Source organism: Phaseolus vulgaris, chromosome 6, assembly GCF_000499845.2.
Source record: "Phaseolus vulgaris cultivar G19833 chromosome 6, P. vulgaris v2.0, whole genome shotgun sequence".
Taxonomy (NCBI): Eukaryota; Viridiplantae; Streptophyta; class Magnoliopsida; order Fabales; family Fabaceae; genus Phaseolus; species Phaseolus vulgaris.
In genome coordinates this window covers 17,009,048-17,034,203 of record NC_023754.2, presented here as the reverse complement: position 1 = coordinate 17,034,203, position 25,156 = coordinate 17,009,048, and the positions used below count along the sequence as shown (strand labels likewise).

The following is a 25,156-nucleotide window of genomic DNA, read 5'->3' as shown; positions in this document are numbered from 1 at the left end:
AAAGTAATCTCAAATTTTTATCACTACATGCGCATAACTAAATTTATACAAGATAAATCTAATAAAATTATTTATACATATTTGTTCTCGTATTAAGACAAAATTACACTAAAATCACAAAACATATTATAAATCAAGGGTAAGTAAATAACTTTCTATTTTAATTACATACTGTAATTTACGATATAGTTGGTCAAATAATTAAGTACGGGATTTCTATTTTAAAATAATAATAATATAATTTTTGAATAAATTGAAGTGATAGAAATAAAAAAAGAGTAGGATATTTAAACAAATATGTCAGAGCGTTGCATAAACTTATCATATTGGAATTTACTAATGTTCGAATCTTACAAGGTTGGCATGAGCAGAACAGAAGTGACAGAGAAAAAGAGAAAAGAAAAATGAAAAAAGGTTTAAAGTAATTCCGCACCTTGAATCTGAACTAATGAAATGAAGTAAAGTCAATCTGAAAATGCAAACCCCCTAATTAAGTCTCCTCTTGCTCCAATAATAATAACTCTTTACACACACACACACACTCTCTCTCTATCTTCTCTCTGACTCGACTCAACAATTCACCTTTTTCTTGTTCACAAAGTTGCTCTCAATCTTCAATCCTATATATATGCACGCATTCCCACACAAACACCACCACCAAACTCTCTGTATCTTCGTTTTTAGCATTTCACCAAAACTGAAACCAAAATGCATCTCTACAATGCATGGCTTCCGCCGCCGGTCGCCGCTCAGACTGCCGCCGAGCGCGACTCCTTCACTCGCGTCATCGCTGCCGTCAAGTCCTCCTTCCGACCTGACGATCCCGAATCCGTCTTCTCCACTCTCAAATTCATCTCCGTCCTCGACCTGTCAGTTTCAACTCTCATTTCCAATCTCCGCCTCTTCCTTTTCCCTAATTCATCCTTAATTTTTCGTTTCCGTTTTCATTTTGTCTGTTTTTGCTTTCGCTTTCGCTGTATTTCTCCGCCGTACGGCTTAATTGAGAAGATTCTGGAATATCGCCTCGATTGATTTTTTCTGTTTTATAGTTTTTACTCTAGCTAGTGCTGTGGTGCGAGATTTTTTCGTGTTTGCGCCGTGAGGAAATGCTGTTCAATTTGTGATCGGAGGCTTCGGAGGAGTTACTTAAACGCTGAGGAGTGTGAGATTCACGGTTTTGTGAGCGGTTTTGCAGATTATGTGAATTGAAGAATAGCTTCGGGGAATGATGGGTTGACTTTGTTTATAATTGGTTTTGCATGTTTCATTCTTCTTAATTACTAGGAAATGACATTGAATTTGTGATAGAAGGTTGGGAAGAAGTTACTTAAAGGCTTATTAGGAGTGTGAGACTCGTAGTTTTGTGAGCAGTTTTGCAATTTATGTCAACGGAAGGATAGTTTCGCAAAGTGCTGGGTTGACTTAGTTTATAATTGGTTTTGCATGTTTGATTCTGCTTAATTACTGGGAAATGATGATTTTTTTTCTTCTTCTAAATAAGTTATTCCGAACAAGATTAAGTAATTTCTTCCGCTGTTTGTTGTGAAGTTATTTTATGCCTTACTAGCACTGAAAAGGACTAAGCATTCATAGTTTCATCACAAACCTTGAGATTGTAGGAATTTTTGGACAAATGCAGTTGTTTCAGCCATAATTGCTGTTGTTGTCATTCCAAAAAAAACCTTAATTGTTGTGCTTGATTTGAAATCACGTTCGTGAAATCACCTTGGCTATAAGTAATGGCTCTGTTGTGCTTCCAAAACGGCGTTATAATTTCCCTCTCAGCTTGTATTCAGACAGAGCTTGTTGCTAGGTTGAATCTAACTTTTATGTTTGTTGTGCAGTTTCATAAAGGCAAAAAGTGATGTTTCTTTGGAGGATGTTCGCAACCTTGCTCAGATGGGCCTTGAGATATTTCATGCGGCCCATAATAAGCTTTATGCTCAGGTGCTGCTGCATTTTGTCTTGGATGAGACACGGAGTGTTTCTTTTTTGTATCTCTGCTTGCTCTCAAATGATTTTGTCATTTTTCTTTTATTAGGTTAGATGGGGAAATTTAGTAGTCAGATTACTCAACAAATATAGGAAAAAGATTACACTGACAGTTGAATGGAGGCCCCTGTATGATACACTGATTAGCACACATTTTTCTAGGTGAGTTTTATATCGGTACTGTTTCTGCTTCAGCCTTAACTGGTTTAAAATTATTCTGTACTTAATTTGTGATTCTTCGGTAGCTCAATGAAAACAAAGGAAAAATAAAAGAAATGAAGACTAATCCCAACGATTTAATGCTTGACATTGCAGTAAATCCACAAGTTAACTTTGCTATAAGCTTAAGTTTGTCTATGTATTCAGTGTTGTATTTTATTTTCCAGTTACTTTTGAACGTAATAATCTCTTGTCTCTTACTGAATCAAAATACAGAATTGAACATATTTAACAGTTTATTTTTTTTCTGCATATGAGATTACAAAATTGTTGGTAGGGGATTTTGAATTATATTCTCGCTGCAGAAGTACAGGTCCAGAAGGTTGGAGAATAAGACAACGACACTTTGAAACTATAACTTCCCTTGTCCAGTCCTGCCGGAGATTCTTCCCATCAGGTTCTGCCTTAGAGATATGGTCTGAGTTTAAGTGAGTGCTTTGGTGATGTTTCCTCATAATCTTGAATTATTACTGAGAGCTTGTCTTTTATTTCGTTTTGAACTTTTTATTGGTATTGAGGATGAGCTGAATTAACGTGAATTTCCTGTGGATCAATACTTCCATTGAGTGGAATCATGCTGAACCTGCTTTAGGAATTATACTCTTTTCCCAATTTGAGTTTATTTAATTTGTCTTCTTCTTAATTCCTTTCTCTTTGGGTCATTGGGTAATTTGTAGATCTTTATTGCAAAACCCATGGCATAATTCATCCTTTGAAGGTTCAGGCTTTGCAAGACTCTTTCTCCCAACAAATCTTGATAATCAGGCCTTTTTTACCCAGTAAGAAGCATAAAATTCTTAGATTTTTTTTGATGATATATGACATGACTTCCTATTGAATAAAATTTTATAATTGTGTTGGCAGTGATTGGATAACAGAGTGTATAGACTTGTGGGAATCTATACCAAATTGCCAATTCTGGAACAATCAATGGGCAGATGTTATAGCTCGTGTTGTAAAAAATTACCACAATGTTGACTGGGACTGCTTCTTGCCTTTGCTTTTTGCTAGATACTTGAATATGTTTGAGGTGAGTGTGTAAATTCTTCTGGGAATGTTTGATAAGATATTTTTGCATTCTTCTGGCAAGGTTGGTTTTATTTACACTTCTATTAAATATTTTAGCTCCAGGCGTGTATTAATTGAAAATGATTAGGAAATAGATACAGTTTATCTCTCTGAAGCTTAAATCTTGTTTTTATTCCTGTCCTCTTTCTTTTTTTAAATTAATATCGATAACCTTGTTTGTTATTGCTACTTAGATTTTGTTAGGAGTTCCACGTCGAGTAGAATAAACTACTTGATATGGTACTTAAAGCCTTGAGGTTCCCCCACCTAATGCATAATTTTTAGAAACTCTCTCGTATGACTTCTCTAAATGTATATTTTTTTTACCTGTGCATTAACTAATTTTAACTTATGGGAAATTTATTTAATTTTTTTCTTCTTATTTTTCTCTTCTAGTAGTCTTTATGGAGAAGTTTGACCAAACAGACCCTAACATAATTGATAGCTAGGATAATAAACTGCTGCTGGCATAACTAACTACATCTGGTATTGCTTGCAACAGAAACTAAAATACATAAGCTAATATACAATCACATATATTGTCTCCCCCTCTACAAACTTAGGGTGAAAGCTATGAGCAGCCGAGAACTATTGAGTTTGTCTCTTAGATTCTAGAACTGAGCCTCTTGGGAAGAGGCCAGGTGAGAATGTCAGCAACTTGTTCTTAAGCAGGAACATGGTCAAGAATGAGAGATTTATCAGTACCTTCTCCTGGGCAAAGAAAATATCTGACTATGTGTGCTCAGTCCAAGAGTGAAGCACATAACTGTGACTTGGAGCCACACTACTCGGATTGTCTCAGTAGATAATACGGGTTCTGGTAGGAACCTAGAAATCACGAAGAACCAAAATGACTTTAGTAGCTTCCAAGGCTAAGGTTCTGTATTATGCTTTAGCACTTGAGCAAGCAACATGAGTCTACTTCTTAGAGCACCAGGAGATTAGATTCTGTCCTAGAAAGAGACAGGCTTCTAGGTTTGGCCGTCTATCATCCACATCAAATGCCCAAGCAGCATCACAGAAGGCACACACGCTCATTGAAGTGTAACTTTTAGCTCTTGTTGTGAAGTACTTACTGTGCTAACGAAGCTAGCTGATGCATTTTCAAATTCTTGTATGAAGCAAATAGTGCATCCTTTGGTTACACCATTGTGATTAGTTGATCTATTCATACACCCTTGTTTTTCCCTGCTGTGTTTTTGTGTAAATTTTATTACCTATTCCTAACTGATCTATATCTGCACACGTTTCCTTATGAGATTCACACTTTGTTTAGTCATTTGGATCTATCCCTCATTCCATTCTTGTAAATCATAGGTACCTGTTGCAAATGGAAGTGGTTCATACCCCTTTTCACTAGATGTCCCAAGAAACACTAGGTTCTTGTTCTCTAATAAAACTTCTACACCTGCAAAGGCTATCTCCAAATCAATAGTAAGCAAAAATGCTTTATTACTTCTGTGATATTCTAAGATTGGAAGCATGTTCTGATTTTTTAATTTTAGTTTAGTAATTTTTTTTAATTGCAACTGCAGGTATATTTACTAAAGCCTGGTAGTCCATCACAACAGCACTTTGAAAAATTGATCAACATTTTGGAACAGTTTGTTTACTCACTTATTGCTCCAAATACTTTGCTTAACTAAGCTTGCTTTCTCTTCAATTCAGTTATTTACTTAATTTTTTTGCTGCCATTTATTCCTGTAGATATTATCATCCCTCAAACGGAGGTCGATGGACCTACTCACTGGAGCGACTTTTGTTTCATTTGGTGTTTCAATTTCAAAAGCGTCTACAGAATGAACAGTTGTAAGAATCAATTATAATTTGTCATCTAGTGTCTGTTTTCTGCAACTGAAGTGGTTTGGTATGACAGGGACACAAATAATAGAAGACCCACTGAACAGCATCTTGGGGAATCAGAGAGGGTTTTCTTTGTTAATTCAGTGCTTAAGTTAATCGACCGTGGTCAATACAGCAAGAATGAGCATCTCTCTGAGACAGTTGCTGCAGCAACTTCTATACTGTCCTACGTAGAACCCTCATTAGTTCTGCCATTTGTGGCATCTCGGTTCCGTATGGCCCTTGAGACGGTTAGTACTGCTTCATGAATGTTTTTGTTAAATTTTACTAGCTATGTGGAATCAATAGCATATTGAAAGCATAATATTTTTTCTTGATAGAATGTCTCTCAAGGTCATGATATATTCTTGTCAATGTATAAATGATATATTTGATTAGATTAGTTTCTCTTCTTGATCAAATTCTTTTAGCCTGTCCACATGGTATGATATGTTCATGTCAATCTATAATTGCTATATATGATAAGATTACTTTGTTTTTCTGACCAAATTCATTTTGCCTAGTCAGATGACTGCCACCCACCAGTTGAAAATTGCAGTTATGTCAGTGGCATTTGTTGGGCGTTCACTATTTTATACATCTGTATCAGCTTGCTCCACGAAACCAGTTGATCTTGGTGGTGGTGATGAAACATTCGTTGATCTTGTGGGGGTTTCATTATCTAATGCATTACTTGGCATGGATGCTAATGACCCTCCGAAAACCTTGGCTACCATGCAATTAATTGGTTCCATATTTTCAAATGTAAGCTTTCAGCTTTTTGACATATTGAATAAATAGCTTCTTATATTGGTGAGTCTTAACCATATATACCTTGTAAATGCAGTTGGCTTTATTGGATGATAAAATTGATGACCTATCATTTATGCCTATGGTCCGCTTTTCAGAGTGGCTAGATGAGTTCTTATGCCGTCTGTTTTCCTTACTTCAACACTTGGAACCCAGCAGTGTTATGTGAGTAACAGTGCTAAGGTCCCCTCTGTTGCATGCTACTTTGTTTGAAAACATACTTTTTAACTGGATTTATGTTATTATGCTTTATAATTGGGTAACTGGTTTCTGGTACATTAGAAATGAAGGTCTGCAGTCATCAGCAGCAGCAGGAACTTTCCTAGTTGATGATGGTCCATACTACTTCTGTGTGCTTGAAATTCTGTTTGGGAGGCTTTCCAATTCACTGTATAATCAGGTATTACTTTATGAGTTTAAAATACTTAATAGTTACTTCAATTTCTCGGCTAATATATCGTCTTGCACTTGACTGATATGTCAATAGGCTCTGAAGAAAATTTCTAAGTTTGTGAGGACAAATATTCTTCCTGGTGCCGCTGCAGAGGTTGGACTGCTCTGTTGTGCCTGTGTTCACTCAAACCCAGAAGAAGCAGTTAGTCAACTTGTTGAGCCAATATTACTGTCTGTGATATCTTCTTTGAAAGGAACACCACGCACTGGATTTGGAGGAGGAGGAGTTTTTGATGCTTCTGCTTCATCAAAGGTACCTTTCTTGGTCCTGTGATTATCTTCTACTGCTATGTTGCTTCTGGATTTTCTTGAAAGCTGAGACTTTTTTTCAGGTTAGGTCAACAATTTCACCAGCTCTTGAGGCTGCAATTGACTATCAACTTAAGATATTGTCAGTTTGCATCACATATGGAGGTCCAGCACTCCTTCGTTACAAGGATCAATTCAAAGAAGCTGTCTTCTTGGCTTTTGACTCACCATCTTGGAAGGTCTTTTTCTTTCCATGTTTATATTTTTTCTTCAAATAGGTTGATTATGTTACAGATAAATATGAATTTTTGTGGTTAATAGTGGAGTTTCCGTTGGTTCCAAATCTAAATTTGATTTTTACTTCTGATGACAGGTTAATGGGGCTGCTGATCATCTTCTTCGGTCTCTTCTTGGAAGTCAGATTCATTACTATCCAATTGATCAGTATAGGTATGCATATATAAGTGTTTGACTATGTTTATTTAGTTTTTTCTGCCCTGATTCTGTGGTTTTATATATTTCTATGGAAATTCAAACATTAAATTTTTTATTTTGTAGGTGTGTTCTTAGTCACCCTGATGCTGTTGCTCTTGAGGAATGGATTAGCACAAAAGGTTTTTCCACTGAGGAAAATTTTATTCCAAAGTGGCATATTCCTTGTGATGAAGAAATTCAATTTGCAAATGAGCTTATAGACATTCACTTCCAGTCAGCTTTGGATGATCTGTTGAAAATATGCCAGACTAAAATCCATGCAGATCAAGGTTTGTCTCAAGAAGTTTATGGTTTACCCTGTCATCCTTAGCTAGATAAATTATTTGAGTTCCCTTTTGAGATGGTTAAAATCTAGTATTGATTATGAATTTTTATTTCTTGAAATGAAGTTTCTCCCACTGCTTTCTGGTATAACAATTTGTTGATCATGATGCAGACATATTTGGATGGTAGTGTTCCATGAAGGAAGTTCTTACTAGGCTAATGCAAATTTTTAACTGTTAAATATTGAATGTAATTTGTCATGCAGGGGATGAGAAAGAGCATTTGAAAGTGACTCTTCTACGTATTGAATCAGCGTTGCAAGGACTTTTTTCATGTTTGCCTGACTTTGTTCCAGACTCTAGAAATGGATTGAAGGAAGATTCAAACCATCTGTTTTTAATTGCTGGGGCAACAGGTTGTACTGTTGGTAGTACTGCTCTGAGGGAAAAAGCTGCTGATATTATACATGTAGCCTGCAAGTAAGGATCATTCTATGCTGCTGTGCATTGTTTCTTAAACTTATGTTGCTGTTCACAAATCCTGATAATTTTTTTTTGCTTAATAGATATGTCCTGGAGAAAAAATCAGATGACAGCATCCTGTTGATACTGATTATTCGCATCATTGATGCTTTAGGAAACTATGGTATCCACTTCTATGTCTGCATAAATTTTCAAATATTACACTGTATTGTTTGTATATGCACTGGCTAATTTTGTTTTATTCCCATTTTTACACAGGAAGTTTGGAGTTTGATGAGTGGTCTAGTCATAGGCAGGCTTGGAAATTAGAATCTGCTGCCATAATAGAACCCCCCATTAATTTCATTGTATCATCCCATTCTAGAGGAAAAAAAAGGTATTGGTAGACAACTCATATTTCTTGATTGCAGGAACAGTTTCCCAAGACCAATTTTTAATAAATTTCTGATGCTTGTTGTCTATCCAGACCAAGGTGGGCACTTATCGATAAGGCATTTATGCACAGTACCTGGAGGTCTTCACAAGCATCCTATCATCTTTACCGTACAGGTGGGAATTTTTTCCCATCTGAACATGTGACTATTTTGATGGATGATTTGCTGAATCTCTCGCTGCATAGCTATGAAACTGTTCGCCTGTAAGTGAGAAACCCTTGGCTAACTGAAACATAAATGTTTTATATGTTCTATTTTTTTGCATTAGCACTTGATTTTATATATGTATCTATATATATATGTGTGTGTATATATGTATATATATATACACACAAGTATGTATGCATGTATGCATATCAATCCTCATGCTTAATCTCAGTTGTTAGATTAGCCATATTAAATGAACAAACAAAGAATCCTGAGTTCTTTTGAAGGAGGAAAGAATAACAGAATGAAATTAGTTCAAAAAGACAGGCCTTTGAGTCCATTTGGAGTTTTGCATCATTAATGATCTAACATGGAAAATACTTTAAAATTGTGTACAATTGTTTATAATAAGTAGGAAGGAAAAGACAAAGGAAATTAAGAGGATCACCTGTCACTGCCGAAGTTTAATCTTCACGCCATGTATTGATTCTAATGTCAAATTTCCTTTCATAGAATTCAGTAGCAGTTATCATGGTCGCAACCCTAGCTCAACTAACAGCTTTTCTCACACTACAGTGTCACCGTAATGATGGGCTTTTGAAACCCATATTTTTACCCTTGAAATGTTGTTTAGTCTTTTTTTTGGAGTGAACACTGAGATGGGCTTTTCCCAATTTTCTAATGTATTTTTCCTTAAGAAAGGTTATGTTTCAAAACTCTTCTTCCTCAGTCATTCGTTGAAATTTTTTTGCCTTAGTTTTGATCTCTGTTGTCTGACCTGCTGCTCACTGTTGTTTGTGTCTTGCCAACCCGACCAGCCATTCATGGGAATATGCTCCTCTTTGTTTTGTTAGATCTCACTCTTATCAGTCTGTGTTTACACTTCACTCTGCTTTTTCTGGTGTTTTGTTTTTCTTCACTTACATATTACAGGTCTATTATTCCTCGGGTTATGTTCAACCGCCTTATGTTTTATCTTAAGTTTTGTCTAATGTATTTTTTTATAACTCCAATTAATTTGCCTTCATCTCTCATTGTTTGGCTTCATTCCTATGTTCTTTATTAGTTATTTCTCCTAGATTGATAGTGATTGAATATGTAAAACTTGGATTATTATTTTCATGAGTTTATTTAATGTTTTATATACATTTTTTAATTTGAGTATTTATATGTGGCATAAATTGTTTATAATATTTAAAATAGCAGCCAGCCTGCTTTCCTTTCTCCTGCCATGGCATTTTCTTGTCTGGTACCTGCCACTAACCAGAACTGACAACTATGTTTTATTCCTCAAATTATACTCAAAAGCATGATGCTTCATTCATGTTTAACCAAGACTTTTGCTTTGCCTGTAATGTCGATCCTTGATTTATTCAGCCTGGCAAACGAACTAATTTATATAGCTGAAAACCACTAATGAGAATCATCTATCTAGTGATTTCTTAGGTGGATATCTATTCATTTTCTCTAATGAAACTAGTTATCTTTCAGAAGTAGAACACAGAAAAAATATGGGTGATGGTATCAATGTAAAATTCAAACTGTCTTTCAATATGCTTCTATTTCTTCAAATTGGTTTGTAAATGTTTATATTGATTCTCTTTCTTGTGGATATTAGCTGATGGGAATACATGAAAATGTTTTATCTTATCTTAGAAAATTCTCTAAGATTAGTTTCCCGACTTATTGTCATGACTTGTTTCCGAATGTTTTCAAGTGGGACCTGCCACTTCTAATTTCTCTCCTTACTAATCTATCTCAACAAAACAGCTTGAATTTTAACCTGCCCTATATTTTCGTTCTCCTCTCAATATCTCACATATTTTACCTATACCAAACAAAGTGCAATAGTAAAATTCTATAACTTAAACAGTATCTCATTCAATTATCTTACATGCTTTCTTAATGCTGCCACAGTACTTTTCTACGGCTGATTGAAATTTCTGATATGATCCAGGCTTGCAGGAAAATCTTTAGTGAAGCTGATTAAGAGATGGCCATCTTTGATTTCAAAATGTGTTATCACTCTTACGAATAACTTGCAGGATCTCAATGCCAAGGAATATGCAGTGTTGGGTTCTTGTTCAGTCCTTGCCTCACAAACAGTTCTCAAGCATCTGACAACGGTGATTTTCAAGGATGATGTCTTAAAATTGTTTTTCTGGATATTTAATTCTTTTATGTCTCATTATTTTCTTTGATTTCAGGATCCAAAGTCATTTTCTTCATTTATCTTGGCAATTCTTTCAAGGTAATCCCATTTTCTCTGTTTAATGCTTTGGGTGAATTTTGTTGTTTTGTGTAGCTTTACAGAATAATACTTTCCTGGTTTCCTTTTTGAAGTTCTCATCATGAATCCTTGAAAGCTCAGAAAGCAATTAATGAGGTAAAACATATCCCACATTGAATTATTACAGTTTCATTATGTGCTATATATGATTCAACGTTTCCCTGGTTTCAACAGCTTTTTGTGAAGTACAACATTCAATTTTCTGGAATATCTAGAAGCTTCTTCAGGATCTCAGACAAAGAAAATCATACTGGTAGACTGGGGTTTTCAGATTTGGTTTCTCAGATTTGTTCAATGAGTTTTGATTCTACTGGCTTGCATTGGAGGTGAGTGTTGAATCATTTAGCTTGAAAATCATTTGACTCCAATGATGATAGATGAGTTGCTCATGCATATTTGGATTCTGTCTCTGCTATTTCTTATTTATTTTAGTTTACATGATGCCTAACAATTTTTTAACAAGTTTAAACTTTGTGTTTGTAGATTCTTTCATATTTAAAACATTGATTTAATAGTTTCCTTTTTCAGGTATAATTTGATGGCTAACAGAGTTCTGCTTCTTCTGGCTTTGGCATCTCAAAACCATCCAAATTCATCATCTAAAATTCTGAGTGAAACTGCTGGTTTGTATAGCTTCTTGTTTGCTTTTAGATCTTTGTGTATTTTATTTTATTGAACTTTCCTTTTGCACACTCTCAAGTCAGTATTACTGCTCTGATTTTGTTCAATGTGCTTATTTTAATCATGCTGTTACTCATATAGGACACTTTCTGAAGAATTTGAAAAGTCAACTTCCTCAGACAAGGATACTTGCAATTTCAGCTTTGAATACACTATTAAAGGAATCACCATATAAGTCGTCTCTTGATGTGAAATCAGATGAACTTGAGGATTTGCAAGAGCATGTAAAATCATCGCTTGAAGGAACTTTAACTCAAACTTTCCAGGAAGAGGGTTTCTTCACCGAGACACTGACTAGTCTTTCTCATGTTCATATAATATCTGATACTGAAACTGCTTCCAGAGGAAGTCAGGGAGATTCAAGTTTCCAAAGCTTAGCAGACAAATCCATAACACGTTTTTATTTTGAATTTTCGGCTTCATGGCCACGTACACCAAGTTGGATTTCATTTTTAGGAAGTGATACATTCTACTCAAGTTTTGCACGTATTTTTAAACGACTAGTACAAGAATGTGGCATGCCTGTTGTAATGGCTCTTAGAGGTGCAGTAGATGACTTTACAACTGCTAAGGAGAGGTCTAAGCAATGTGTAGCTGCTGAAGCATTGGCGGGTGTGCTACATTCTGATATTGATGGTTTATCAGGAACATGGGAGAGTTGGCTGATGCCTCAGTTGAAGAATATCATTTTAACCCAATCTGTTGAATCAGTTTCAGAGTGGGCATCTTGCATACGGTATGCAGTTACTGGTAAAGGAAAGTATGGAACAAGGGTTCCTCTTTTGAGACAGAAAATTCTGGATTCTTTGATGACATCTTTACCCCCAACAGTAGCTACCACTGTAACAGCCAAGCGATATACTTTTCTGGCAGCTGCACTTATAGAAATATCCCCACAGAAAATGCCGGTATCTGAAATCCAGCTCCACAATACACTTCTGAAGGAAGTTCTTGGAAATATGTGTCACTCATCAGCCCAAGTAAGTGTTCCCTCTGATATCATATGTTCAATCAGTCATGAATTGAATATTTTCCTTCCTATGCTCCAATTAGTGTCAGGAAATGAAACTACAAAACCATGGACTGATTATGCTTGAAATTCATAATGATTAAAATATTTTTATCTATAATATACAGTGTCACTTTAAACATTATCCATTTCAAATACAACTAGCCTCAACACTGACTATATTTGCAATTTGTTGTCAGAGGTATAAAACTGTAAACCGAATTCTTGCCCTCCATGCTTTGTTCAAAGTGGCGCACTTGTCAATTGATATATTACCTTGATTGTTAAGAGTTAATTCATACTGAACTTATTTGTATGCCTTGTGTCCAGATCTTATAGGATTTGACAAACTGGATAGTTGACCTAGATTCAGGATAATAATTTGGTATGGTTTGATTGATATACTAACAAACTATCTGAATGAATTTTCCTAATCAAGAAAAAAAATTAGGTTTAAAATTCATATTAGATAGTCATTCAAATGGTTAAAATACTACTGCACCTTAGGCTGCACTTGTACCATTATGACTGATTGATGTGATCAATTCCATGGACAAATTAATGTAATGATGTTTAAGTTTGAAAATACACTGTTTTCAATAAGCATGTTTTCGAAAGATTGTGTTGTATTAAAAGTCAAAGCTCTCGTTTCTAATTAATTGGGTATAACCGCTCAATATTATTGAACTGAACCAATGTTTTTATTATGCAATTGTATCAAATTAATTTCATTTCCTTTTGTAGATTCATTTATATGCTTTAGTGAAGCACATTATCCTTCTTGGTTATCCTTACAATTTTTGTCTTCATCTTACCTTGGAGCTCTGCTGTTTGGATGTAGTGTTTTAACTTTTTGCAACCTTTTCTTTGTTTCCTTCGATTTTTTTTTTCCACATTTTGTTATTAGCTAATGGATTACATTCTTTAGAATTTATGTGAAGAAAGGGGACTAAGGGATAAGTGATTTTGCAGGCGTATTTAATCACTTGAATTGGTTGATTGTTTAGGCATATACTAGCAAGTATCCTTAAGAGTTTACTAGTATAAATTGTGTTTTTTGTTTATCTCTAATATATATATATATATATGTGTGTGTGTGTGTGTGTGTGTGTGTGTGTAAGGTCTTTTAGACAAAAAAGGGAAAATCTTTGGAAGAAATTTGTCAAAATACTCAATTTCTTAACTTATGTGTGGTTTGGTTGTATATGAACACATATGATCTCCATTTCTTCTCAACACATCCATCGTTTACATTGGGATAATGTCGTAGTGGTGTAAATAAATGATGGATGGTGGAAGTTTTTTTGGGTTAAGTAATATGAATATACAAGTTGAAACAAGTTTATTATTTGTTTGTGATTCTGACCTATTTCAATTTGTCTATACAACAGGTGAGGGAGGCTCTAGGGGTTACCCTTTCTGTATTGTGCTCTAACATTAGGCTATACCATTCGAGTCATCAGGATGAGAGAAGTGACAATGTTGATAGTTTGATGAAAGATGAAAGCTGGGTTCAGTTTCTTACAGAGCGAGCAGCTGAAGCAGTTGTGAACATTCAGATTGCTACACAGTCAGATAAAGTAGTGAATCCTGTAGACGGAAGTTCTCAAAATGGGCATGTAGATGGTGATTCACAAGATGATATGAAATGGATGGAAACGGTACCAATAATGACAGTTTATATTTTGTTTTTACTTCAGATTATTTGCTAATTATTTACTATTCCAAATATCTGTAGCTACTCTACTTCATCATCTCATCATTGAAGTCCGGGAGATCATCATATCTACTTGACGTGCTTGTGGGGCTTCTGTATCCTGTGATTTGCTTGCAGGTTCAATCTATATATTGACTTTAATTGTTTGAACTTTTACTTGTTTGACTGCAACTTATCCGATTTCTTATCATGTGATTTTCATTGATTTATTCTTCTTTTTCACAATTTGTTTGGTTTATTGCGCATGCTTTTAATCTTCTCGAGTTTTTTGCACTTGATTCTTTAGTAACTCAAATTTTTGGGCATCTATCATTGTCCAGGAATTAATTTTAGGTTGATATATTGACCTGGTTTTCCAATGTTCTGGTTCTGCCGATGTTTTAAACAGTAACAAGATTGCCCATAAAGCTTATAGTTAAATCTAGAATATATGTTCCTGAAATCTCTCAAACTCTTAATATTTGAGGCTACGAATGAATACTTGTGATTCCTTTCGTCTGAGGACATTTCAATTGAGGTGTATTTCAATTGATTACTTAAGTTTAGTGATCATTAAAACAGACATAGAAGTGTCAATTTCTCATAACTTATTATTGGAAGACTTAATGAAGGCGATACTTTTCACATTCTTTTACCTGTAGAGCATCTGTATTAAATAAAAGTGTAAAAAGTATCTTTTTCATATTCTGTTCTATTTGGTTCTATGATTGTTCAAGTAGGGTAGGTATTAGTTATCATGCTTCTGAATAATTTTATTTTCTTTTGAAGGAAACATCAAATAAGGATTTGTCGACATTAGCCAAGGCAGCATTTGAATTGCTTAAATGGATGATCGTTTGGGAACCTCACCTTCAGAAAGCTGTATCTGTGATTCTCTCTGCTGCCAATGACTCCAACTGGCGGACTAGATCTGCTACGTTGACATATCTGCGTACATTCATGTACAGGTATAATGATATTTTGTCAGGTTTGCTTTGGCATACCATACTTCAAATGCCTTATTCATTACATGTATCTAGCTTCATGAGATAATATTTGCTTAGCAGTTATTGTATTGGTATCCATGTTCTTAAATATCTGCAACTTGTACTTCACAGAGATTCTCACTGATATATATATATATATATATATATATATTCTCGTTTATTTAAGGTGATTTCACACTTTTGTCTGTTCTGAAGCAAAAAAAGTTTTTTTCCCTTTTTAACAGGCACACTTTCATTCTCTCAAGTTCAAAAAAGCAAGAAATTTGGGGAACTGTTGAGAAGTTACTAGTAGACAATCAAATTGAGGCAAGTTCTTTCTTAGAAGTTATTTGAATAGAAATGCAAAATACTTTTTTTTCTCTTTTAAATTTAAAAATAAGAAATTTGGGTAATTTGGCTTGGGATGTTTGTACTTTATAGAACATGCCCATCATTGTACTCTTTTCACCTTAGTCGACACTACATTTTTTAGTAGTAAGGTACCTCTCGTGCCTTTAAAAACAGGGTTGTGTATAGGACCCAGATTGCACTACATGGAAGCTTGTGATTTGGCTGTAGAGGAAAGCATGTTATACTTTAAAATGATTATTTTGTAGTTCCCAATAACAGTTTTCCTTGTGCAGACAATCCATATCAATGTATATTTTAGGGAGGTCATTTACATTCCGTGTTAATCTTTTCACCAGGTAAGAGAGCATGCTGCGGCCGTTTTAGCAGGCTTAATGAAGGGCGGAGATGAAGACCTGGCTACAGATTTCCGTGATAGCGCATATAGGGAAGCAAATGTTGTATATAAAAGAAGAAAGTCAAGGTTATTCTTTGCCTCTTGTTCCTCGGAAATTTAGTTACTTTTGTACAGAAATGGATCTCAAAGCAAGCCTACATTCTGTTTCATTTCTTTGAATTTAATAACATCATCATCAATTGTGCATGGTCTTGTGGATGTCGTATTTGTAGTTTAATTTTAGGCTGCTATGACAAACTTGATAACAATAAGTCTGGGAAGCACTGTGTTTAATTTAAAGGCTGTATGGGGGATACTAGGGACGTGCAGGGAAATGAGAGGTTGGCTTTGCAGTTGGGTAGTTTTGAGTGGCTCTTGCCTTTGGGAAGAGAAGGTTTTCTGATCGGATATCTATTATTTTAGTCGTAGTTTTCTATGTACTGCATTTTTCCTTTTTAATCAAAGCTCTCTTCTATGGAATTTTCCTTATTAATTCCTTAATAAATTAAGTTCCTATTAGTTTCCTTATCTAACATGTAGGCACGAAGGGCACAGTTATTACAAGATAGACTTACGAACACTTTTGTTGTTTGTCATCTAGCAAATTCTTTTTTTTTTATTAGCTCTAACATGCCAAGTTTGTTAAAGTGGGGACATTTTTTCTAATACAGAAATGCACGTTCTGGTGGTTCAACAATAGCCTCTGTTCATGGTGCTGTACTAGCTTTGGTTGCTTCTGTATTATCCGCTCCATATGACATGCCCAGGTTTGTCCAGTCATCCATGGCATATGATTTGTATTGGTAATTTCGAATGCTTCTAATGATTCAGTGAAGTAAACTTAACGAGATACTGTAAAAAATTAACATTACGTCAATACTACTGGGATAATACTTTTGATGCAGTTGTAGGTTAATATTTTTTTGGTTGATTTTTTCTTAAAACAAAAGTTTATTTGTTCATATTGTGAAATCCCTGGCTTATGCAATATTTTGGTACTGTTGTCTTCAATTTCTGCGTGACAAGGAAATTTGAGTTCATTTGTGAGTATATAAAAAGGAGCAATATCAAACCTCAAAAATATATGATGCTCCTATACTGTTACAAGTATAAATGACTTAAGTGGTAGTCTTACGGTCATAATCTAATATAAAATCTTACTTTTTCCAATTGATGGTAAAATTGAATTTATCTGAAGTTCAGTGAACAAGAGACGTTTCCAAAATATTTTTGCGAAATGAGAAACAAATTTTACTTGTATATTTTGAGCTATAAGCACTTGTGTTCAGCTCTACACTCTAGATTTGTAAGGGTAACAGACATGAATTTATTTTTGTTTTGGGGACAAAGGAAGGCGTCTATTGATTCCTCTACTTGTATCTGACAGCATTAACTACTTTCTTTCAGTTGGTTGCCTGATCATGTTACACTACTGGCCCGCTTTAGCGGGGAGCCATCCCCTATCAAATCTACTGTTACTAAAGCAGTTGCAGAGTTCCGGCGGACCCATGCTGATACATGGAATGTTCAGAAAGAATTATTTACTGAAGAGCAACTTGAGGTAGTTATCTCTAGAAATTATGTGGTTTAAAATTTTTGATTATTACTTTTGTTTTTTTGTTTCTTTATTTTTTTTGCTAATTTTCTCTCCATATTCACAGATACTGGCTGACACATCGTCTTCGTCATCGTATTTTGCTTGATTAAAAATACAAAGATGCTATTGGGAGAGAGTACTGAAAATAATAGTTAGGAAAGTATGTTTTTTTATTTTTGGTGTATTGACTGTATTCATAGTTGTAAAAATAGTTCTTATCTACATTTTGTACCATTGATATTCTTTTTAAGAAATTTATTCCTTAATCTAGTCTCAAGTTGAGCTTCTAACTTTCTTCTGCTCTGTAATTTTTTTTAAACCATGGGGTTAATTAAGTCATCAGCCGGTAGATCCCACACGACACAATCTGAGTTGAATATATTGGATAGATTTCTAATTTCCTTCGTAGCCTCAGAATCATCACCATTTTCCTCTTCGAGTTTTTCATGCAATTGGCTCTGCTGATCCATGGCTGTGCATGTGCTTCCAGTGCATACACTTTGGCTCCATGGAGATGCATCCCCTTTATTGCTGAAAGATGCTGGAGAGAATTCATAACCAGATATTGTAGGGAAAACACTATATGGCATCGCAAAACTCGCAGATGTAGTTGCAGTGGTGTCCCAAGGTTTATTTGAGGGCATCATTTCAGGTTCTTGTTGCATGGCCTTGGATAGGTCAAACTTGATCTTCTCAACAGTTGCGTCCTTTTCATCTGGCTTACAATTAATGTAATCAGTGAAGCTATTCCCCAGTGATGCAGCGGAATGGTGGCCCTGGAAGTTAATTGGCTTCTTGGTAAGAAGGTGGAGCACCTCGTCTTTGAAACAGCCAAGGGCTGCTTCAGCTAAGTGAGCTGCCTGTGGGGGTGCCAATGTCGTAGCAATTTCAGCCATGAGATGGGAAAATGGCTTGTGGGTTACAGGGTCTATACCCATGCCTGACAGTTTCTTCTTCAGCTTGGTGTTCCAGTGGTTTTTGACGTCATTGTCTGTGCGTCCTGGCAGCTGGGCAGCTATCAGTGACCATCTGAACATCCATTTAAGAAGCATTTATGGAACAATTAGATAAAGATAATCAATCAAGTACGCTATCGACAGTAACTTAAATGTAGGATAACGCTCAATGCACCTGTTACCAAAAACTGAATGAAGCTTAACAATCGTTTGCTCTTCCGAATCCGAGAACTGGCCGTGTTTGAGATCAGGACGAAGGTAGTTAGTCCACCTTAGCCTGCAGCTCTTTCCACATCTCTGGAGGCCTATTTCGTGACCAAAATGAAAGATAAATGCTTTGTATTTGTTGTTGCTGACAGTGATATGAATATAAACAGAGTGAAGAGGGACTAACCGGCATTCTTGGGAATGAGACGCCAGTTGCGAGTGCCATGTTGTGCAATGTAGGAGGAGAGTTTGTGATCTTCCTCAGGTGTCCACTGTCCTCTTTTCACGTTGTCCTTCTCACAGCATGGAATACGCCCCATGTCTCTATTATTTTTCCTTTTCAATTTCTTAGGAAACAAATTCCTATTTTGAGGTTTGTCAGAACTAGAATAATTGAGGTCACTCTCGAGTATAAGAATTATCTTTTCTTTCTTTCGCCACAACTTGTGAATTCTCTCTACCCGTCTTTCAATTCTTTGAGGCCAAAAGGGAAGACGTGGAATATTTCTTTGAGTTGGTTTTTGTTTGTATCTTTTTTTTTTCTGTTTTTCTGGTAGGCTTCTTATTCTTAATATATAAGGGGGTGCCAATTGGAATTGCATGGCATAAAGGCATCAAAGGCGCATGATTTTGTTAAAGAATTTCAACGCCATTGAGCGTGTGAGGGGAAGGTAGGTAGCTCACCCACAAGATGCTTGGTCAACATCTCTCTCTTTCTCTTTCTCTTTCCCTGTTGACTGCTTTGCTCATAGTTTGTGTGCTTAATGCATATGTTGGGTAGGTTTATGCTTTGATCACACAAAACCTCCTCATCTTTCTTCAGAGGAAGAGTGGCACGCATAGATCCTATCCAACGTTACTTATGTCAAGCTCCACGTGCGGCGTTTCACTCTTCCATCAAATTCTTCTTCATTAATCTTCCTTGTTACTATGCTTACCAAAACAGACCCTCCATGGATCCCACACTCCATAAATATTTTTCTTCCTTTTCACAATACTTCTGCGATAACCACAGACGTAGTTTGGATAACTGAGACGTTAATTTTACTATTTTTGTGTATACGTGGACTTACTAAAATTTCTATAGTATATTACTTGTCCCTTATACATTACACGTATTAACAATTTTTAAAGCAAGAACCAGTTTGTATGCACATATATTCTGCTACTATTTTTTGGTGAAAACCCTTGACAGCATAAGAGCATGGATCATTAGGATCTTAAAAGGAACTTCTTCCAAAGAATTTTACAAAATAAAATAAAATTCTTTTATGTAACTTAAATTATGTATAAATTAGTTTGAAATAATCTTTTCATATATATATATATTATTTCATTTAAAAAAAACTTGTGTAAATTAATTTCAAGACTGAAAAGTAAAACGCAGTTCCAGGTACAGAGCCTGAAGCATGCAGTGAAATGAAGGCGTGACAAAATCTGCTTCAAAAACCGGACCTGCTCAACTTTCTTATTCCATGACAAAAAAATTGCGTCTTAACTAAATATTACAGATGTAACTAACTAGTGTCTCAAGAAACAAATGCAATTTTAAACTTCTGCCACTCAATTACACTTTTTTATCACTACGTCTTAACAGGAAGAACAGCAGAACCTTGAATTCATCAATCTTCCATGCTGAATTCTTTATGCTGGGGGGAGGGCGCCTAGTGCCCATGATTAATGTTGATTTTCAACACAAAAATATGCAACCACAATCTAATTTCTCGTTCAACTTCCAATTCCGGAAGAGAGATCTTAAAGCTCTTCAGCTTAGTTTTGCAGATACTATCCCTTCAATGGATCCAACGAGAGTGAAGAGTCCCAGTACAAAGCCACCGATGCTAAAACCCCTAAGCATGACCCACTTAGCTGACCATGGTTCAATATTGCTCTGACTCAAGTACATTTCCACGGGAAAATATATAGATAATGGATAATAGATTATTCCAGCCAAAACTCCCAAAATCTGATTGAAGTAGGGAAAGAGCATTGCAATCACAGTTGTTGATGCAACATATGCAGTTCTGAAAGAAAGTCTGAGAAAATTTAGTTGGAAAGCTGGCAGCAAAGGGAGCTTCAAGAAGTATACGTGATTCACAAATTCACTGTCCGGGAACTTGAAACGGAGCCAATTCTCAACATTGGCAAAAAGTGGCTGGCTATACACCTGCACCAGAACAAGATAAAACAACACATGGCACATTGATCAGCAAGAGAAATGGTGGAGAGTGCAAGGATAGCATATACACTATAATAAAATTTGATCAAGATATCTATAACATTGCATATATACCTGATATGCACCAACCAGGTGAATCACTATACAAGCATTGGCAAAGTCTACAAGCCAATGCTGTGCATTAGATGTAAACCCTGTTAAAAGGTTTCCTGGTGTATCATTACCAAAGGCTGCATATCCTAAACACCCACAAGAGAGGTAGAAAAATGTTGTGACAATGACAGATATTGTTGAGGCCTTCTTCATGGTTTGGTTTTCTGGTGGAGGCGACTTCAAAGTATCCTTCAAGAATTGTAACAAGTTATATTAACCTTATAATTGTTAAAGCTTTCCCAAAAAGCTGTGGTAAAGTTACATTTTCTGATTATCTTAGAGATAGATACCTGTATTTCTATGAGAATCACTGAGAATGGATAGGAGAATGCTATGTCACCAAGCGCTTGAGCAACCAGCCATACTTTATCCATTCCACTGGAAGTAGGGATTCCATGAATGGAACCCTCAGCATATCCATTTTCTGATCAAATGATTGCCAGAAAGTCAAAACAAAATAGAATTATACACTTTCAAACAACTTCATGCTGTGTCTAAGGAGAGACACCAATAATCAGATACTGATGAACATACCCCTGATTTGTCCAGCAGAAAGCCACATTCCTATGAAAGCATAAAAAAAGGACGTAATTGCTGCTACAATTGACAACCACTGAATATTGTGGAAGTTGGGTGTCTGTGACAGAACAACTTGGATAGCCCCAAAAATAAGCATGAAATATGGACCCGCAAATCCACATTTTGTTTCATCGTCTTTGTCATAGTAACAGTTTGATATTTGGATTGCTCTGCAGTCACACAGAACAGTCCAAATTAATGAAGTTGCTATTTATCAATATTGGTATACTGATATTCTGGGAACACCCTCATGTTTTCATGGTGGAGTGCATATGAGAAATGTTGGTTGCAACAAGTAGCAGAAATCAAGGAAAAGGAAATACAAAACGAGAGAAAATCATTGATAAGTTAGTGAACACACCTCATGCTGATAGCAGCAGTAATGACATAAGCAATTCCAAAACCATACAAGCTTATGTTCACAAAAACACCACAGAAACGACTATTCCCTTCTCCTGTAATGTAACCATCCAATGTAAAGAAACAGGTCAAGAGAATGTTCTACACTTGCTACCATATTTGATCAAAATTGATATCAAACCAACTAGATTACTCATTACCACTTGATAATATGAGACAAATGCATGTTAAGCCTTAATGCTATGAAAGAAAAGAAGCCAAGAGGAGAAATTTCACTAATTATAGAGTATATAACCTACAATAGCTCCAGTACCAATATTCACCATGGCCCATCTGCCACTTCTTTCATCATCACCATCATGATGTCTTTCACACCAGACTTCTTGTTTATCATAAACACCATGTTAACACTAAATAGTAAAAGTGGTGATCTTTCTCAATATAAAATTAGCGAAGGTTAATTGTATATAATTCACATACTTTTTAACTGGCATAAACAAGTGCTCCAACAAAAAACTTAGTATTTACAATTGACGGTTGAAAAGGTAATTTTTTTTATAGAAAAATAAATATAATAAAGTATAACCTTAACAAATCACCCTACCAACATGGACTTGCCTATATTATGAAGTAAAATATATGGTAAAAATAAAAAATAAACTAAAATTTTAAAAAATTCGAAAAAAAATGAATTTAAAATTTTCATACTTTTTTTATTATTAAAAAATCATATCTACTTTTACATGTGACTTCTCTCTTTTTGTGCTTGACATATATTTAAATTTGTTTTTATACTTAATAAAAATTAAATTCTCGTATTAAACTTAAATGAATTTACTCAAACAAATCATTTTAAAAAAATCACATAAAAACATTTTTATTGAAATTAGATAAAAAAAAAGCAATTTAAATCTCAAACATTCCAAATTTATTAAATTTCTCGGTTGAAACACAGCTGAGAGAAGTCTGGACAAATTATTCATCAGACTCAATTATTTATTTAAAGATTCTCACTCTCTCTTGTTATTTATGTGGTTCAGTGTGGCTTGTGAAGAAAGTGTAATGAGAAAGATGTAGAAGCATTCAGAAGGAAGTTGTGATCTGAATCTGCACACAACAAAATGAAAAGATGTAGTTTCCGTGACACAACTCAACTACTTCACACACACATCAAATACCAATTTCCATCTGTTGCAAAGTAACAACAGAACAAATCTTTTGACCCCGTGATTGCCTCCAGGTTTTACTCCCATCACGTGTCATCATAAATAGATAACAACAAACACCAGCACAAACAACACTGAAAAGAAAAAAATGGTAAAAACAAAGTCTTGAAGATTACCCTTATGGAGGTTAACAGCATCAAGGTATGAGGAGCTCCTTTGAGGGCCATGTTCAGGGTCTGGAGAACGGTAGGTGTTGCTGAGAAGGAAAGAGGAGAGGAGAGTGATGCAGGCAAAGAAAATGATTGTGACAGGCCCTCCAACCCATCCAAGTTGTGCAATGCTCCATGCCAATGACAACACTCCTGACCCTATCACTCCTGTCACTATGTGTGCCACTGCAGTCCAAACGGTTCCTGTTCCATCATCATTCACAGCATCACATCACTCTCACATTCATCATCCACAATTCAATTCAATTTCCCATCATAGTTTACACAAACAATCAATCAAGCAATCAGAAGTCATTATTTCTAGATACTAATCTCAATATAAAAATCAGTAAATTTGTCAATTTCTAATGGATGAATGACTATCTTTATACAATACAAGATGGTTAACAATCACCCTCTTGTAACAGATTCAGATTCTCTAATAAAAATAGGTGATATGATTACTAATGATAATCAATAACAATGCAGAAGTATGATTCAAATAAAAAAAGTTGTCTTTGAGAAGAAAAATGATGATTAAGATGAGAGAAGAAGAAAAGGAGAAACCTGTTCTTTCAACATGATGACAGTCTGCATACTGAGTCTCCAACAGAGGGGTGCTGTCAGTTCCTGAACCTTCTTGATCTTTCATGGCTCTTGAAGAGATGGCCTAAACCCAATGACAGGACGGAAGTGGTTTCCTGTTTTTGAGTGTCAGTGGTGATAGTTCATCGGAAAACTGAAAGAATCAGTAGAAAAAGGAGTTTTCTTTCGCAAAAGAAGCGATCTTTGAATCTAGATTTGGTGTGATTGGTTTGTGGGTGAGTGAGATGAGTGACATGAAACTCTGTTTTGCCACATACAAATCCAAATTCTGAATGACTTGTGAAAGTGTCCAAATAACGTCTTATATAGTGAGAGTGACTCTTTTTTTTTCTTTTTTCAATACACATTTTTGAGGTTTTTCGCCTTTATTTTCGGTAACCACGACCATCATTCATCAAATCAGGTTCTTCTTCTTATTATTATTATTGTTCATTATTATTATTATTATTTTGTAGAGCTTGGGATCATCAAACTAACGAAAGAGTTTTTCCTACCCACATAATAATGACAAATTAAATCTAAAACTATAATAAATTTATGGCTTAAAACCATGTACATTTGTTGTTTTACTTTCTCTCAGAATTTAATTTGCATATTTATTAATTATTTAAAATTAAATTTTTATTTATAAAATTGGCTATATAAATAATAAACAAACTTAGTTACTTCTTATTTGGACACTAATGACATTAATACTAACCAAAGTTTTGATGATTAATAATACATCCTAAATTTTCTAATTATGAAAAAAGGCTATTAATTGTTATAAGAACTAAAGTTACACGTTTAAATACTAACCAAAGTGGGATTTGTTTAAATTTATTAATAAACAACACTTTTTTTCCCTTTTGTGTCCCGACTTTTACTTCAAATATTAAATACTTTTTAAATTTTTGTTATAATGGTTAATGCTTTTCTATTAGTGTACCTACCATTTTAAAACTTTTTAAATTCTGTTTGATGCAATGATTAAAAATTGGATACATTGTGGAGGCTAATAAATAAAAAAAATCATAAATTTGTGATATTGATTATTAGTGAATAAAAATTGAGTGTTATTATAGAAAGAAAAATAAGAGAATATAAAAAGAAAAATTGTTATATCAATTTATTATTTATTGAATAAGGAAACAAGAAAGAGAAAATTGTGGACAACTTGAAAACTTTTGATATATGAATTAATTTTGTTAGTTGTTGTACATGATCACAAATAAAATGAAGATTAAGTTTAACATGTTTAAATTGAGATTGTATAACCGGATTGACAACAAGAATAATATTA

General features: G+C 34.9%; 3 protein-coding genes across 3 annotated transcripts; 1 reads left to right on the top strand and 2 right to left on the bottom strand.

Annotated features, from left to right (window-relative positions):
* The first annotated feature begins 477 nt into the window (after positions 1-477).
* Positions 478-17,749, top strand: LOC137831405 (proteasome activator subunit 4). The gene is made up of 35 exons (XM_068639074.1): positions 478-869; positions 1,845-1,947; positions 2,042-2,154; positions 2,517-2,639; positions 2,889-2,990; positions 3,076-3,241; positions 4,597-4,713; positions 4,815-4,882; positions 4,987-5,088; positions 5,156-5,372; positions 5,650-5,886; positions 5,969-6,096; positions 6,214-6,331; positions 6,419-6,637; positions 6,717-6,872; positions 7,007-7,083; positions 7,192-7,397; positions 7,658-7,871; positions 7,958-8,037; positions 8,133-8,250; positions 8,341-8,511; positions 10,413-10,581; positions 10,663-10,706; positions 10,799-10,841; positions 10,920-11,071; positions 11,274-11,368; positions 11,508-12,406; positions 13,827-14,096; positions 14,174-14,269; positions 14,921-15,099; positions 15,363-15,444; positions 15,825-15,949; positions 16,534-16,629; positions 17,270-17,423; positions 17,524-17,749. The coding sequence occupies exons 1-35, from the start codon at positions 709-711 to the stop codon at positions 17,563-17,565; spliced, it is 5,442 nt and encodes a 1,813-aa protein (XP_068495175.1). The 5' UTR covers positions 478-708; the 3' UTR covers positions 17,566-17,749.
* Positions 17,750-17,773: 24 nt separating this feature from the next.
* Positions 17,774-19,348, bottom strand: LOC137831406 (transcription factor MYB80). Its single transcript, XM_068639075.1, has 3 exons — positions 18,810-19,348; positions 18,591-18,720; positions 17,774-18,488 (listed from the first exon to the last, which is right to left on the bottom strand). The coding sequence occupies exons 1-3, from the start codon at positions 19,222-19,224 to the stop codon at positions 17,774-17,776; spliced, it is 1,260 nt and encodes a 419-aa protein (XP_068495176.1). The 5' UTR covers positions 19,225-19,348.
* A 715-nt stretch (positions 19,349-20,063) lies between these two features.
* On the bottom strand, positions 20,064-24,153 carry LOC137831404 (probable amino acid permease 7). The gene is made up of 7 exons (XM_068639073.1): positions 23,836-24,153; positions 23,236-23,472; positions 21,895-21,988; positions 21,489-21,703; positions 21,245-21,378; positions 20,916-21,143; positions 20,064-20,789 (listed from the first exon to the last, which is right to left on the bottom strand). The coding sequence occupies exons 1-7, from the start codon at positions 23,918-23,920 to the stop codon at positions 20,388-20,390; spliced, it is 1,395 nt and encodes a 464-aa protein (XP_068495174.1). The 5' UTR covers positions 23,921-24,153; the 3' UTR covers positions 20,064-20,387.
* Between the last annotated feature and the right edge of the window lie 1,003 nt (positions 24,154-25,156).

Excerpts from the sequence above, each read along its gene's own strand:
- LOC137831404 (XM_068639073.1), bottom strand. The coding sequence starts at position 23,920 with ATGAAAGATCAAGAAGGTTCAGGAACTGACAGCACCCCTCTGTTGGAG. Across the intron at positions 21,989-23,235 it reads TGCTGTTAACCTCCATAAGG|GAGAAGGGAATAGTCGTTTC; the intron begins GTAATCTTCAAG and ends GTTACATTACAG. Across the intron at positions 20,790-20,915 it reads ACCTGGTTGGTGCATATCAG|GTGTATAGCCAGCCACTTTT; the intron begins GTATATATGCAA and ends GTTCTGGTGCAG.
- LOC137831406 (XM_068639075.1), bottom strand. The coding sequence starts at position 19,224 with ATGCAATTCCAATTGGCACCCCCTTATATATTAAGAATAAGAAGCCTA. Across the intron at positions 18,721-18,809 it reads TCTCATTCCCAAGAATGCCG|GCCTCCAGAGATGTGGAAAG; the intron begins GTTAGTCCCTCT and ends GTCACGAAATAG. Across the intron at positions 18,489-18,590 it reads CATTCAGTTTTTGGTAACAG|ATGGTCACTGATAGCTGCCC; the intron begins GTGCATTGAGCG and ends ATGGATGTTCAG.
- LOC137831405 (XM_068639074.1), top strand. The coding sequence starts at position 709 with ATGCATCTCTACAATGCATGGCTTCCGCCGCCGGTCGCCGCTCAGACT. Across the intron at positions 10,707-10,798 it reads ATCTTGGCAATTCTTTCAAG|TTCTCATCATGAATCCTTGA; the intron begins GTAATCCCATTT and ends TCCTTTTTGAAG. Across the intron at positions 10,842-10,919 it reads CTCAGAAAGCAATTAATGAG|CTTTTTGTGAAGTACAACAT; the intron begins GTAAAACATATC and ends TGGTTTCAACAG.